At 42.0% G+C, this 13,478-nt stretch overlaps 1 protein-coding gene across 5 annotated transcripts in view; it reads left to right on the top strand.

The window, feature by feature from the left end:
• RALGPS2 (Ral GEF with PH domain and SH3 binding motif 2) overlaps positions 1 to 13,478 on the top strand; it is a 342,255-nt gene that overhangs the window by 139,502 nt on the left and 189,275 nt on the right. For all 5 annotated transcript variants that reach the window (XM_077453154.1, XM_077453152.1, XM_077453150.1 and 2 more), the window contains one exon: positions 9,619 to 9,702. In XM_077453154.1, the coding sequence (XP_077309280.1) occupies positions 9,619 to 9,702 (84 nt within the window). The remainder of the gene's footprint in view (positions 1 to 9,618; positions 9,703 to 13,478) is intronic.

Genomic DNA, 13,478 nt, shown 5'->3' with positions numbered 1-13,478 from the left:
TGAGGAACTTTTTACCCCTTCAAATAATGTGGCAGTACTTAGATTATTGTATATTGCTCACAATCAGATCACTCGTTTTATGGCTATTGCTGCATAGTACAATCCAATGCTTTGTTGTTGACCAGGTAAATGCCATTCTTATCAAGGAAAAGTTGACGTATCAAAACAAACGCTGCTAATAAATTTTATAAAATATGGCACACATGGCTAGACACTTCGGGATTAGCACCTTCCCAACTAGTCCTGTGTTGACTTTATCAGATATAATTTATTGGTGTCTCTGAAACTATAGCTATTTGTTATTATCAGAGTTCACAATTCATAGGCTTCTGGCTTGACTACGGATTTGAGGATGGTTCTAGGTCACCCTTTTTTCACTGGACGGCTAAGACCCTAAGGTCACTGTTACGGTAGATTTTTTGTTTTGTTTAGTTCACCTACATCACCTTTGCTTATTTAACTATGATTGTATCCACCACTCAGTTGTCCGCTCAACATGAGCATATATGGTTATAAGATTCAAGCAGGGGTACGTTTAAGTGTTCTCTGTTGTGTGTGGAAATGATATATTTTAGCTTTTTGAAGCTTGTACCATCCTCTGTATACTATATTTTTTTTACTATATATGCTGAGGGCATTTTCTTTTGTTGTTGTTGTACAACTGGCCTTGCGATGCAATAAAAAAAAAAAAAATTCTGAAATCGCTATATTCCGGATCTACCGATGTACTCACAAGCACTGTCATACTACATTCTGTTAGTCAAAGTAACTCTTGCTAGGGCCTGGAAAAACCCCACTGTTTCCTTACAGGGGTTCAAGAGGAAAGTCTCTGGGATAATGTCACAAGAAAACACAGTAGCAAAACTTAACAATAATATAGAGAAGTTTAATGCCATTTTGGAACCCTGGGCCTCCTACTGTAATATCCTTATCTTCCCAGGTATCCCACCTAGACCTTCAGATGAGCCTGGTCCTTTTTAAATCTGTCTCTTCACGCCTATCTCCCACGTTCTCTCCTCTTCTCTGTCTGGGACACTCTGCTCTCATTTGCCTTTCACATTCAGCAAGACTTATCGCTACTCCCGAAGGGGAGTTAGAAATTTCTATTGGTCAGGCTGTCAGAGTATAGTCTCCCCTGCTATCCTACAGGGGATACACAGCCGAACTAGAATTGACCCGTGAACTAGTTAGCAATGTATTACATTCACCTGAAGGCCAGTGGTAGGGCCAGGGGAAAGTGGGGCTTGGATACACAAGCGGAACTGCACACCTCCACATAGAGTTCCCAAAGGGGTGAGGTGCGTGGAGCTTTACGGGGTGATGGGCCATCACCCTCAGGTTAACGTCTGGCTTTCCCTCTAACGGATACTCTGATGCAGTGTGACATGAATTGGGGTCAGGCCCATTCAGCTGGAATGGATGGCCCTTGAATCATCGGCCTTAATCGGAGTTCCCTGACGGTCTAGACTTTTCTCTTTTGAGATTTCCACTAGTTTTCCTATGTTATGAAGTTGTTCATATGCCTTTTTCATTGTATCTGCCATATAAGTTATGTACTGTAACAGTTTTGGTTACATGACTAAACCTGCGCTGTTTTGTACAACTATTACTGTCATGTTTGGAAAATTTCAATAAATATTTTAAACATAAAAAATATTCTGATTAAAAAAGTGAGGAAGGAGGAAGCAGTTCATTGAAGCATCTTACTGTAATATTTACAATTGTGACAGTGTTACATTATCTGCACTGGTGTGGTAGGTGCTTGTATAGCACACAAAAAGGTAAGTTAGATTTAGTTATTTGGAGGGCAAGTTATCAGAATTAGCTGTAACTTGGAAATAACTTGGTCTTTAACCTGAAGGCTAAAATACTTATCTCAAGGTTGTGGCCATAAGAAACAGGCAGAGAAAAAAGGATTAGACACTACTTTGTTGTCCCCTGAAGTTGATCTTTTTTTTGTGATTACTGACTTGTCTTGTATACTGTGTATGTGACTGAGTAGAGGCAGACATATTGGTAGAGGCAGGGCTTTGTTTCCTCATGTCAAGGTCTTCAGTTAGGTGACCTGCACAGTAGTGACATCACCAAATCTCACTCCAGATTTCCTAAGACTTGCAGGCAGGGGCAGCAGTGCCTTAATCTCTACACTGCAGATACATAGCCTCAAAGTGGTTGTAAAGGCAGAAGGTTTTTTTTATCTTATTGTATTCTATGCATTAAGATAAATAAAACTGTGTGTAGCAGTCCCCCTAATACATACCCAGGCCCCTTCTCTATCCAACGATGTGCAAGGTTATATAAAACAAGGGATAATATCCACGCTAGGATGTATCGTGAGTATAGAACAATACACAAAAGCAGTTGGCATAAAATACATTAATTGCAGTGTATTAAAAAATATATAACGTTTATATGCAGCGCTAGGGCTAAGAGATGGATGAAAATATGGTGGATACAGGTGAACTTGGAAATTAAGAACCTTTTTCCGACTTCAGTGTATAATTAACACACACCACCGTGCTGACAAATTTATCCTCTTACCAGAAACGGATGAAAAACAAGCATATGGTATGACTCGTCCAGGCGCTTAGGCATGTAACCTCATCGGTCGGTCACCATAATCAAAACTTGAAGCTCTCAAGGTATAAGGATCATCTGCAGTTTTCAATAAACCAGCAATTTACAGCATTAGCTTCAGTCGCAAACAGCGAGAGCGATTATTGCCATAGAAAGCTGCTGTTTGCAGTATTTTTGTAGCTCCTTTCTGGCCACGGCACTGTTAATGTTATGCATCCAGCGGGGGTCATCCACGCTGTGTGCTCATTTGCCATTTCCAGCCACTGGTTCACCTCCGGTTGCGGCTATAGTGATGATGCACATTCCATGGTGATGACTCCTGCTGTGTGTATTTAATGGTGTGTCCTTCCTGCTACACCTTTGAAAAGGGCTATTTAGGCTGAAATGCATTAGGTGACGCAGCTAGGACGCCAGCACGCCTCATACCATGGTTCATCATTGATTTTTATTTGCTTTATTTCATCTGATGTTTGGGAGTACCCCTTTTTATTAATGTTTTTTGACAGGCTTCACAATGTGCATGACTGCCTTGGCTGTCTGGGACTCTCCCTCCTAATTGGCTGAGACACAGCAGTGGTGCCAATGGCTCCCGCTACGGTCAGTCAGCCAATCAGGAGAGATAGAGGGTGGGGCTGAATGGGGGCACCCGAGCCGAGGCTCCATGTGTACATAGCAAGCTGCTTGCTGTGGGGGCACTTGATAGGAAGGAGCGCTGGCAAGGGACCCAAAAAGAGGATGATCTGGGCTGCTCTGTGCAAAACCACTGCAACAGAGCAGATCAGTATAGGCATTTTTGTGATTTTTTTTAAAAAAAAAATACGACTTTAGTATCACTTTAAGGCTGTAGGCACTTTGCATGCCAGCAACTGCAGTTATGTTTAGCAGCCATTCCAGGTAAAGGTTGTGTTTTTCATTGTACTGTATAGGCAGAATTAACATTTCAAAATGATTTATATAACATAGCATATCTTCACCTTTCAATTTCATGTCCACATTCACTTTGCAATATAAAATGTTTGAGGTGGGCAGATTTAATACCCAGTTAAAAAAAAATTTTGTTGACTACATCTGTAGTCCTAAACAAATGTGCTGCAAAACTGTAAATAGATTTTGTTGCAGCCCGTACTTAGCTCTGACAGGACCGAAGCATTTGCATTTTCCTGCTCCCCCTACACATTCAGTATGGATGGGCATCTAATTTTAAGAAGAGGAAAGACTGTATGAGGTAAAAGCAGCCAGCCCGTTTCAGAACCCCATCTTCTATACTCCACTCCCAGTAGGCTTCTCTTGTACAGTACTCATAATCTAGAAGTGCTCCAGGATGCAACCTTGTGTCTGCCAATAACAGGCTGATTCTGCAAAAATTAGGTACCCCATTTGAACAGAAAACACAAATGCTTTTTCAGGCTTGGAAAGTTTGTTAAAGCGGGAGTAAACCCAGTTTCAAAAAAAATTTACATTCCCGGCATGCCGGAAATGCTAACTTTCACATTGGTTGTTTCTCAACCAAACTTTCAAACCATCCAATGGCTGGTTTTATAACTGATCACATGTGCAGCATTATGGCAGTTGAAGAATCATTAGAGGCCAAGATGGCAGCTTCCTTGACTGAAAACGATAGGGTTTACTTCCACTTTAACCTTTTATGTTTTAATTACATTTGCGGCTTTGTTCAGCATTTTGTAAACATACTGCAGGATAATGCAGAAATTAATGTATAATCACGACAGGACCGTCTTCTATATGTGCAAAAAAAAAACGATTATTTTAAAAACTCTAACTTTAGTGCATTTTTCATTTTTTTACGTTTTACCCTGCATTTCCCATTCAGGTCAGTTTCATGGCATGCTTTCAAATTCTGTGTGTATGTATGTATGTATGTATATGTATATGTATATATATATATATATATATATATATATATATATATATATAAGACCTTTTATGCAGTGAACATAATCTGCCTTTTACAACCGAGTGCGGCTTTACTTGTCTTGTAAATCGTTATATATTGTAGGAGATAAATTGCGGTCATCCTGTCCAGTCCATCATCCTGATACATGCATCCTGTTCTATCCTTTGCTATCACCATATGCTGTTTTACCATATAAAGTCAGGAGCCTAATGGAAGTTACGTTGAGTATTGCCTGAGGCCAGCAATAATTTCCTGTCTAACTTGTGATCTAAAAATTTTTTTAATAATGTTTATCCAATTGCTCTTCATCAGATGATGAAAATGACAAGAGACCTACAGCTGAACTCTAGGCAGGTTTAAAAATAGTTAATGCATTTATATATGCTTTGAGGATTAATTTTTTAATGAGTCTAATACTGCAGGCCCTTACAGGGTGTGTTTGCCTGCACAGGTGTTCCGTGCATTCCTTTTGCAAGCAGTCCCATTGATGTATATTGGGCCACAGTGGCTGCACGGACACAGCCACTGTGTCCCAATATGACATCCGTGTGGTGCGGTCCCTGGACTCGTGCGGTCTGCGTCTGAGGACCCCCACCCACCTGGATGTCATATTGAGACACAGCCGCTGTGTCTCAATATAGATTAATGGGACTGCCTGCAATATGGAGCAATGGGGCTGCCTATTCAGGTAAACATGACCTTGCGTGGGCGTATGGTACTGCACACCCTGTGAGAACGAGGATTAACGCAAGCCTCTAAATCTGTTTTAATCATTTCTTTTGTAATCTCTAATCAGATGAAGTGTAAGTTCACCTTTACAGAAAAATCTGTAAGGTGAACTTACACAGGACCCCCTCCTCATATCCCCCACTCCACGGTCCCGCTGACCTTAGAAATTCCTGCAGCTTTCACTCTTCTTCCCCGCTGACAAGTCTAACTACGCGGGTTCTGGTTGGCTCCACCTATGTGATGACGCTGACCAATTGGAATGCTCCTAAACGTTTTGGAGATTAAGCTGCGGGGATTTCTAAGCAGCGGACCCATGACGCGCCTATAGCAGGGGCTCAGAATGGGATATTTCTGCGTCAGTGGGATTTTGGGGGAAGGGGGTCCTGTGTAAGTTCACCTTACAGATTTTTCTGTAAAGGTAAACTTGCCCTTTAAAAGTGAGTGAATAACACCTGGTACGCAGTTTTTTTTTTTTTTTTTTTTTTTTTTTTTTTTTGTTCAACCCAGCGGGTTGAATGAAAAAAAACGGTCCACTTCGATCGGAGCCGGTGTGCTAACTATGCAAAATTAGTATAGCGATCTCTCCCTCTGAGCTATTGTGTTCTGACCGGGGGATGGCCTCCATGGATTAGACTTGTTTTTCCAGCACATCCCCCACAGATGCTCGATTGGAATGAAATTTGGAGGGCAAGTCAGCACCTCAAACTTGGTGGGTTCCTCAAGCCATTCTTGAACCTTTTTTTTTGCAATTGGGGCAGGGCACATGCTGAGAGGCCACTGCCATCACACAATAGTTTCCATGAAGGTGTGGACTTGGTCAGAAACCATAGTCATATGAATCGCAGGACAGAAGGTTTTCCAGCAAGACGTTGCCCAAAGCATCACACTGCCTCCGCTATCTTGCCTTCTTCCCATAGTGTACCCTGGTGCCATCTCTTTCCCCAGATAAGTGATGCCAACGCACCTGGCCATCCATGTTATGTAAAAGAAAACATGATTATTCAAACCAGGACACCTTTCATTGCTCCATGGTCCAGTTTTTATGCTCGCGTGGCCATTGTAGGTAATTTTGGCGGTTGACACAGGTCAGCATGGGTACCCTGACCTATCGGCGGCTGCGCTGTCCCATACGCAACAAACTGCAATGTGTGTTCTGACACCTTTCTATTGGAAACCAGCATTAACATTTTCATTAATTTGAGCTACAATATCTCTTCTATTGGATCGGACCACATAGGCTAGCCTTTGCTTCCCATGTGCATCAGTGAACCTTCACTGCCCATGACCCTGTCTTCAGTTAAACAGTTTTCCTTCCTTGGATCACTTTTGTAGGCCTTTACTGCTGCAGACCAGGAACATCCTACAAGAGTACACACTGGGGCCGCCCGTGCCTTAGCGATAAAGTGCCGCTCATTTTAGCGATGCTTTACCATTATTTAAGCGGTGCTTTTCACCAGCTTTTAACCCCCGCTAGCAGCCGAAGAAGGACCCGTGTTGCGCTTTTCAGGTGCTTTGGAAGCATTGCCCATTCATTGCAATGTGCAAGGAGGTTCTGTATACAGCACTCCCAAACAGCCCCAAAGATGCTGCTTGTAGGACTTTTTCTAACATCCCACAAGCACAGTGTGGAAGCACTCGGGTTTTCACATTCGGGTGGCATTGGAGACAGTTTACAGGTGCTATTTCTAGCAGCGAAAACTGCCTGTGTGAAAGGGGTCTTGGTGTGTTCCCAAACACGAATAGTAACCTCACTCATTTGTCTCCATTTCCCATTTCAAGACTTTCAGTATGGATTTCTTTGCCCCGACGGTTGCTGTGTCAGAATAGTAACAATGTGCAGCTGTCAGTAGTAAGTAATGCAGGGCAGGGTTAAAAACACTGTCCGGTTGTTGTTTTTTTTGTTTACTTGTATGTCCTGTTGGGACGAAGTAAGAGGAAATCCTCTCAAAGTGGAAATCCCCTTTTATTTGTGGCAACAGCGAGTGTCTGTATTGCAGGACGAACCCTTTTGCTTCTTTGTTTTGGTGACATTTTTATGATTTTGGATTTCCCCTTACCTTCTGTTTTGGTAACAGTGGCCACCAGAATCAACAGAGGGCTAAATCTGCTCTGTGAGGACACAGACCCCAATAAAAACCTGATGGGGTCTAAGCTTTGTGTCATATGACACAGCTGAGGGGAGACCTGGGATGTCTTTTCTCACTCTGCCAGGCCCTGCTACATTAAAGGTCTCTTATGTAAACTGCAGCAAGGGAAAGAGGGGTACATTTGTGCTTTGACACTGACCCTTTGCGCTATTACTGACCCCTGAATTCTGCGTTACTTAGTACTAATCCCGTGCACTATTACTACTGAACTCTTCCTTCTAGTGCTGATTCTTGCACCCTTCACTGTTACACACTACCAACCTCTGAACTCTACTTACTTCTGACCCCTGCACTTTGCATTACTCCTGACCCCTGCATTGTGTAATTCATACTACTGACCTTTGAACATTGCGTTCATACTGCTGAACTCAGTGTTTGTACTGACCCCTGAACACATAAAATCTTTTTATCTTATTGAGATCTTCCTAGTTTATTTCCTTTTAAAATAGTCTTCTCCACCTGGTGATCTTGGACTTCTGCTGTGCTGCTTCAGGCAGATCTCTGCCTCTCCAGGGTTTCCTACCCCCTGCTTTAAACAGTGGTATCCAGCTTTGCTTCCATCTAGTCATTGAATGGGTTAAGCAGCATGTTGCCAGTTGGTTACCTTGAGCTATTTCCCAGCGTGAAGGATTTGAGCAGCGGTGATGTTTATTTTACAAATTTAGTTTGGAAAAAAAATTGGCTGGCTTGTGCAGCTGAGATGAATTTTTCTCTACACAGTAATCTATACTTAATTTCCCCCACCGTTCGTAAATCATCCATCATCTCCTCTGGATCAGCATTTCCATTCTCCCCTTGTTCGCAAATAAGTCATTGGCTGCTGTAAAATAAATTTTAAAGGGTCAGTTTATTCAAAACTGATACTTCAGTATTTAGTAGATGACTAGAGAGCTAAACCATCAAAATGTTTTCTTGTGTCTCTGGGGATGTTTGTGTTTCCATGGCCATTGCAAACACTGGTTGAGAGCTTACATAACCAGTGCCCTGAGGAGATAAATCAATACAGCAGGTGTCTCATGCTACTGGAGTCCACCTATAACTATATTGTTTAATGCTAGACTGAACCTTTAGGGGGTTTAATCCTCTGTCTGTTTTTTTTTCTCAAATAGTAAGAGGTTTCTCATAAAGATGGAATACTTGTTTGAGATCTGTCTTGTATAGCACTTTGGACATCTTCCCACTTTCCTCTCGGCAATGGTCCTTGGACCCTTGTACAGCTATTTATATTCCTTGTTGAACAATTAGTGCCAATACTGGGGTGATTTTCAGCCCAGGAATGGGTTTTTCTCCTTACAGTGGTAATAAAGTAACGTTTTCCTAAGTCAGATAAAAATCAAATAACCTGAATGCATTGATTTTTTTTTTTGATTTTTTTTGTCCCTTCGCCACACTGCTTTATTCCAGTTATCTCTGTGCCCCCGGGACTTAAGCTAGCCATAAATGGTTTGAACCTCAATGGGTGCAGCAGGTATTGGCTGAGAATTGAGCCATCTATGGGCAGGCTGATTGTGGCCAAGTTGATCATCGGTCTACTTGGGTACAACCAGCAGGTCAGATTTTTACACGCATTCATTGTCAGCAGATATAGCCACTAGCAATAATTGCTGTGCTCTCCCAGCAAGGATGTCTCCTTGTGACCCCATCGGGCGAACACAATAGCTCCATGGGAGGGATTCCCCCATCAACACAGTCAGTTGCAAATACTTGGTTGCAGGAAAGGGAGCACGTCATCTTTGGCCTACTTTATGGGGTCCTCTGAGGCTTCACAACAGTTCTCTACTTTGTACTGCAACTTTATATGCAGCTATTCCGAGGACCACACACAGCCAGCGCAAGGAGGACACAGGCACGTTCCTCCTACCCCATAGTGATGATTGACAGTAGCTGTGTGTCCCTCTTGTGATGCTTGTGTGCGGCTCTCTGAGCTGCTGCACGTAAAGTTTAATGCATAGCAGGATCGCACACATTGCGAAGACTGGCATGGGGCTCCATAGGTCAACACTGGTAGACTACTTTGAGATTTGGTTTTAACATCTGATTGGTGTTCCAAGTATTAAGTAGTAGTTTGCTCAAGTGATAGGTATTAATTTTTTTTTTTGCTATGCTATAGCGAGTCTTCACTTGGTGTCGGGTGTATGGACAATAAAAATTACCCACGTAAGGTCTTGATTGTTGGAGTAAAATCTAAAATATCTACATAGATCTGTCATTGACAATTTGAGTTTTTTTTACTGTTTTGGTGGTGTTTAGGAATTATCAAGCTGTGGATGGAACAAAAAGGAAAAGTACAGTTCTGCACCAAATGCCGTGGCCTTCACTAGACGATTTAACCAAGTGAGTTTTCTTTAAAAAAAAAATTCTGTTGATGTCATTTATGTACAGGCTGCTTTAGTTGCTTGTGTACATATAGCTTTGCTGACTAAGTAATGTGTTCAAATAAAAATTATCCTGCCCTTAAAGTGTAAAGGCAGCATTCATTTTTAATATTAGATGGTGTGGAAGGGTTAGACCTCTTTCAGTTTTTTAATTTCTGTCCCTAAGCTGAGAAGCTTCATCCCCTCTTTCTCCTGTCAATCATTGTCACTGAACCCGGAAGTAGTGTAAAATACAAAATGTTAGCGTTATCGTCCAAGCAAAATTGGGAACATCCCCATATTAGGACACTTGTTCCTAAAACAGCCTTCTAAGATGTGCATTCTATTCCCTTTTTAGAGAGATTTCCTCTAATTTTCTGTTGTCTCCAGGAAAGGAAGTTAATGGAAAGAAATTTGAACAGTGTATGGCCTGCCTTAGGGTTATTGTCCTGCTGCACCACTCAACTTCTAAGCTTAAGCTGGTGGATAGCCACCATGACCTTATCCTTTAGGGTATTTTGGTAAACTTGGGAATTTTCCCCAATGGCAAGTGGTCCAGGCTCTGAGGCAGTGAAGCAACCCCTCCACCATACTTCACCGTTGGGATGATGTTTTGATGTTGGTAATCTGTGCCCTTTTTCTACCATACAGTGTCTTGAAAAAGTATTCATAGCCCTTGAAATTTTCCACATTTTGTCATGTTACATTCAAAAATGTAAATGTATTTTATTGGGATTTTATGTGATAGACCAACACAAAGTGGCACAGAATTGTGAACGTGGAAGGAGAATGATAAATGGGTTTAAATTTTTCTTTTTTATAAATATCTGAAAAGTGTGGCATGCATCTGTATTCAGCCCCCCCCCAGTCTATATTTTGTAGAAAAACCTTTCACTGCAATTTTAGCTGCAATTTTTAGTCATTTTGGGGATGTCTCTACCAGCTTTGCAAATCTGCAGAATGACATTTTTGCCCATTCTTCTTTGCAAAATAGCTCAAGCTCTGTCAGACTGGATGGAGAGTGTCTATGACAAGCAATTTTCAAGCCTTACCACAGTTTTTCAATTGGATTTAGGTCTGGACTTTGGGGCATTCTAACACATGAATATACTTTGCTCTAAACCATTCCTTTGTAGCTCTTGCTGTATGTTTAGGGTGGTTGTCCTGCTGGAAGGGGATATATAGAGAAATTAAAGGGCCTAAGGCGCTACCACAAACTTATACACCCTCAGTCAGTGCAAAAAAGGGGGGGGGGTTCCCAAAACCTCACACTCTACAAGCCGGGGGAGATCAAGTTAATATATTTTCTCCGGTAATAAGAGCAGACTGCTGATGTTATATAAGGCTATAAATTGCAGTAGGCCAACCAGATTATACGGCCAAAGTACTCCCTTATGGTAGATATACACACCATATACTTAGGGCAAAACAATCGGTTCGACCGACCTTTGCATCTATATTCCCTGGCCTATTTTTATAAAAAAGTGTACAATATTAGAACAAACAAGGTAAGTAAAAATAATTCTGAAGCTAATAGTGAATATATACAGTGCCTTGCGAAAGTATTCGGCCACCTTGAACTTTTCAACCTTTTGCCACATTTCAGGCTTCAAACATAAAGATATAAAATTTTTATTTTTTGTGAAGAATAACCAACAAGTGGGACACAATTGTGAAGTGGAACGAAATCTATTGGATTTTTGAAACTTTTTTAACTAATAAAAAAATGAAAAGTGGGGCGTGCAAAATTATTCGGCCCCCTTGCGTTAATACTTTGTAGAGCCACCTTTTGCTGCTATTACAGCTGCAAGTCGCTTGGGGTATGTCTCTATCAGTTTTGCTGAGACTGAAATTCTTGCCCATTCTTCCTTGCAAAACAGCTCGAGCTCAGTGAGGTTGGATGGAGAGTATTTGTGAACAGCAGTTTTCAGCTCTTTCCACAGATTCTCGATTGGATTCAGGTCTGGACTTTGACTTGGCCATTCTAACACCTGGATACGTTTATTTGTGAACCATTCCTTTGTAGATTTTGCTGTATGTTTGGGATCATTGTCTTGTTGGAAGATAAATCTCCGTCCCAGTTTCAGGTCTTTTGCAGATTCCAACAGGTTTTCATCCAGAATGGTCCTGTATTTGGCTGCATCCATCTTCCCCTCAATTTTAACCATCTTCCCTGTCCCTGCTGAAGAAAAGCAGGCCCAAACCATGATGCTGCCACCACCATGTTTGACAGTGGGGATGGTGTGTTGAGGGTGATGAGCTGTGTTGCTTTTACGCCAAACATATCGTTTTGCATTGTGGGCAAAAAGTTTGATTTTGGTTTCATCTGACCAGAGCACCTTCTTCCACATGTTTGGTGTGTCTCTCAGGTGGCTTGTGGCAAACGTTAGACTAGACTTTTTATGGATATCTTTTAGAAATGGCTTTCTTCTTGCCACTCTTCCATAAAGGCCAGATTTGTGCAGTGTACAACTGATTGTTGTCCTATGGACAGACTCTCCCACCTCAGCTGCAGTTCATCCAGAGTGATCATGGGCCTCTTGGCTGCATCTCTGATCAGTCTTCTCCTTGTCTGAGCTGAAAGTTTAGAGGGACGGCCAGGTCTTGGTAGATTTGCAGTGGTCTGATACTGCTTCCATTTCAAAATGATCGCTTGCACAGTGCTCCTTGGGATGTTTAAAGCTTGGGAAATCTTTTTGTATCCAAATCCGGCTTTAAACTTCTCCACAACAGTATTACGGACCTGCCTGGTGTGTTCCTTGGTCTTCATGATGCTCTCTGCGCTTTCAACAGAACCCTGAGACTATCACAGAGCAGGTGCATTTATACAGAGACTTGATTACACACAGGTGGATTCTATTTATCACCATCAGTCATTTAGGACAACATTGGATCATTCAGAGATCCTCGCTGAACTTCTGGAGTGAGTTTGTTGCACTGAAAGTAAAGGGGCCGAATAATTTTGCACGCACCACTTTTCAGTTTTTTATTTGCTAAAAAAGTTTAAATTATCCACTAGATTTCGTTCCACTTCACAATTGTTGGTGATTCTTCACAATATTTATATTCTTTTCATACCTTTTTTTTTAATGTACTTATTTTTTGTAAAGTTAAGATACAAGAATTATATATATATATATATATATATATATATATTTTATCTTCGCTTTTTATTTTCTGTTCAGATGATCATGATCATATAATTTTTTTTACAATGCAAGATTATTGCAATTTTTTTTATCAGCCCTGTTGGGGGGGCTATGGTGAGATATCAGGGGTCTTAACAGACCTCTGACATGTCCCATTTGAGACAGGGAAAGGGACTGGGGACAGATTCCCCAGTCCCTTTTTCTGCAGCCTCTGCTGCACTGACAATGAATGGAGAGAAGACAGCGGCTTCTCTCCATTCATTAACTGAGACATCGTAATCACAGGAGGTTACAATGTTTCAGTTATGTGAATGGACAGAGTCAGTGGTCACTGACTGTCCATTCTCAAAATGAAGGAGCCAGGTTTACTGACTTCTACCTCCGCTCTCCATCCTGAGATACCGAGGTGGGGCAGCAGCCCGGAGGGGGAGAAGAGAGGGGGACAGGTGCACGGAGGGGGACACAGAGAAGAGAGAGGGGGACGGTAGCACGGAGGGGGAGAAGAGGGGGACGGCAGCACGGAGGGGGAAGAAGAGGGGGACGGCAGCACGGAGGGGGAAGAAGAGGGGGACGGCAGCACGGAGGGGGGAGAAGAGGGGGACGGCAG

The sequence above is a fragment of the Lithobates pipiens genome, unplaced genomic scaffold (genome assembly GCF_037356315.1).
Source record: "Lithobates pipiens isolate NorthernLeopardFrog02 unplaced genomic scaffold, aLitPip1_a1.2 Scaffold_23, whole genome shotgun sequence".
NCBI lineage: Eukaryota > Metazoa > Chordata > Amphibia > Anura > Ranidae > Lithobates > Lithobates pipiens.
The sequence above is the reverse complement of the archived record's forward strand: the minus strand, read 5'-3'. Positions and strand labels throughout refer to the sequence as shown.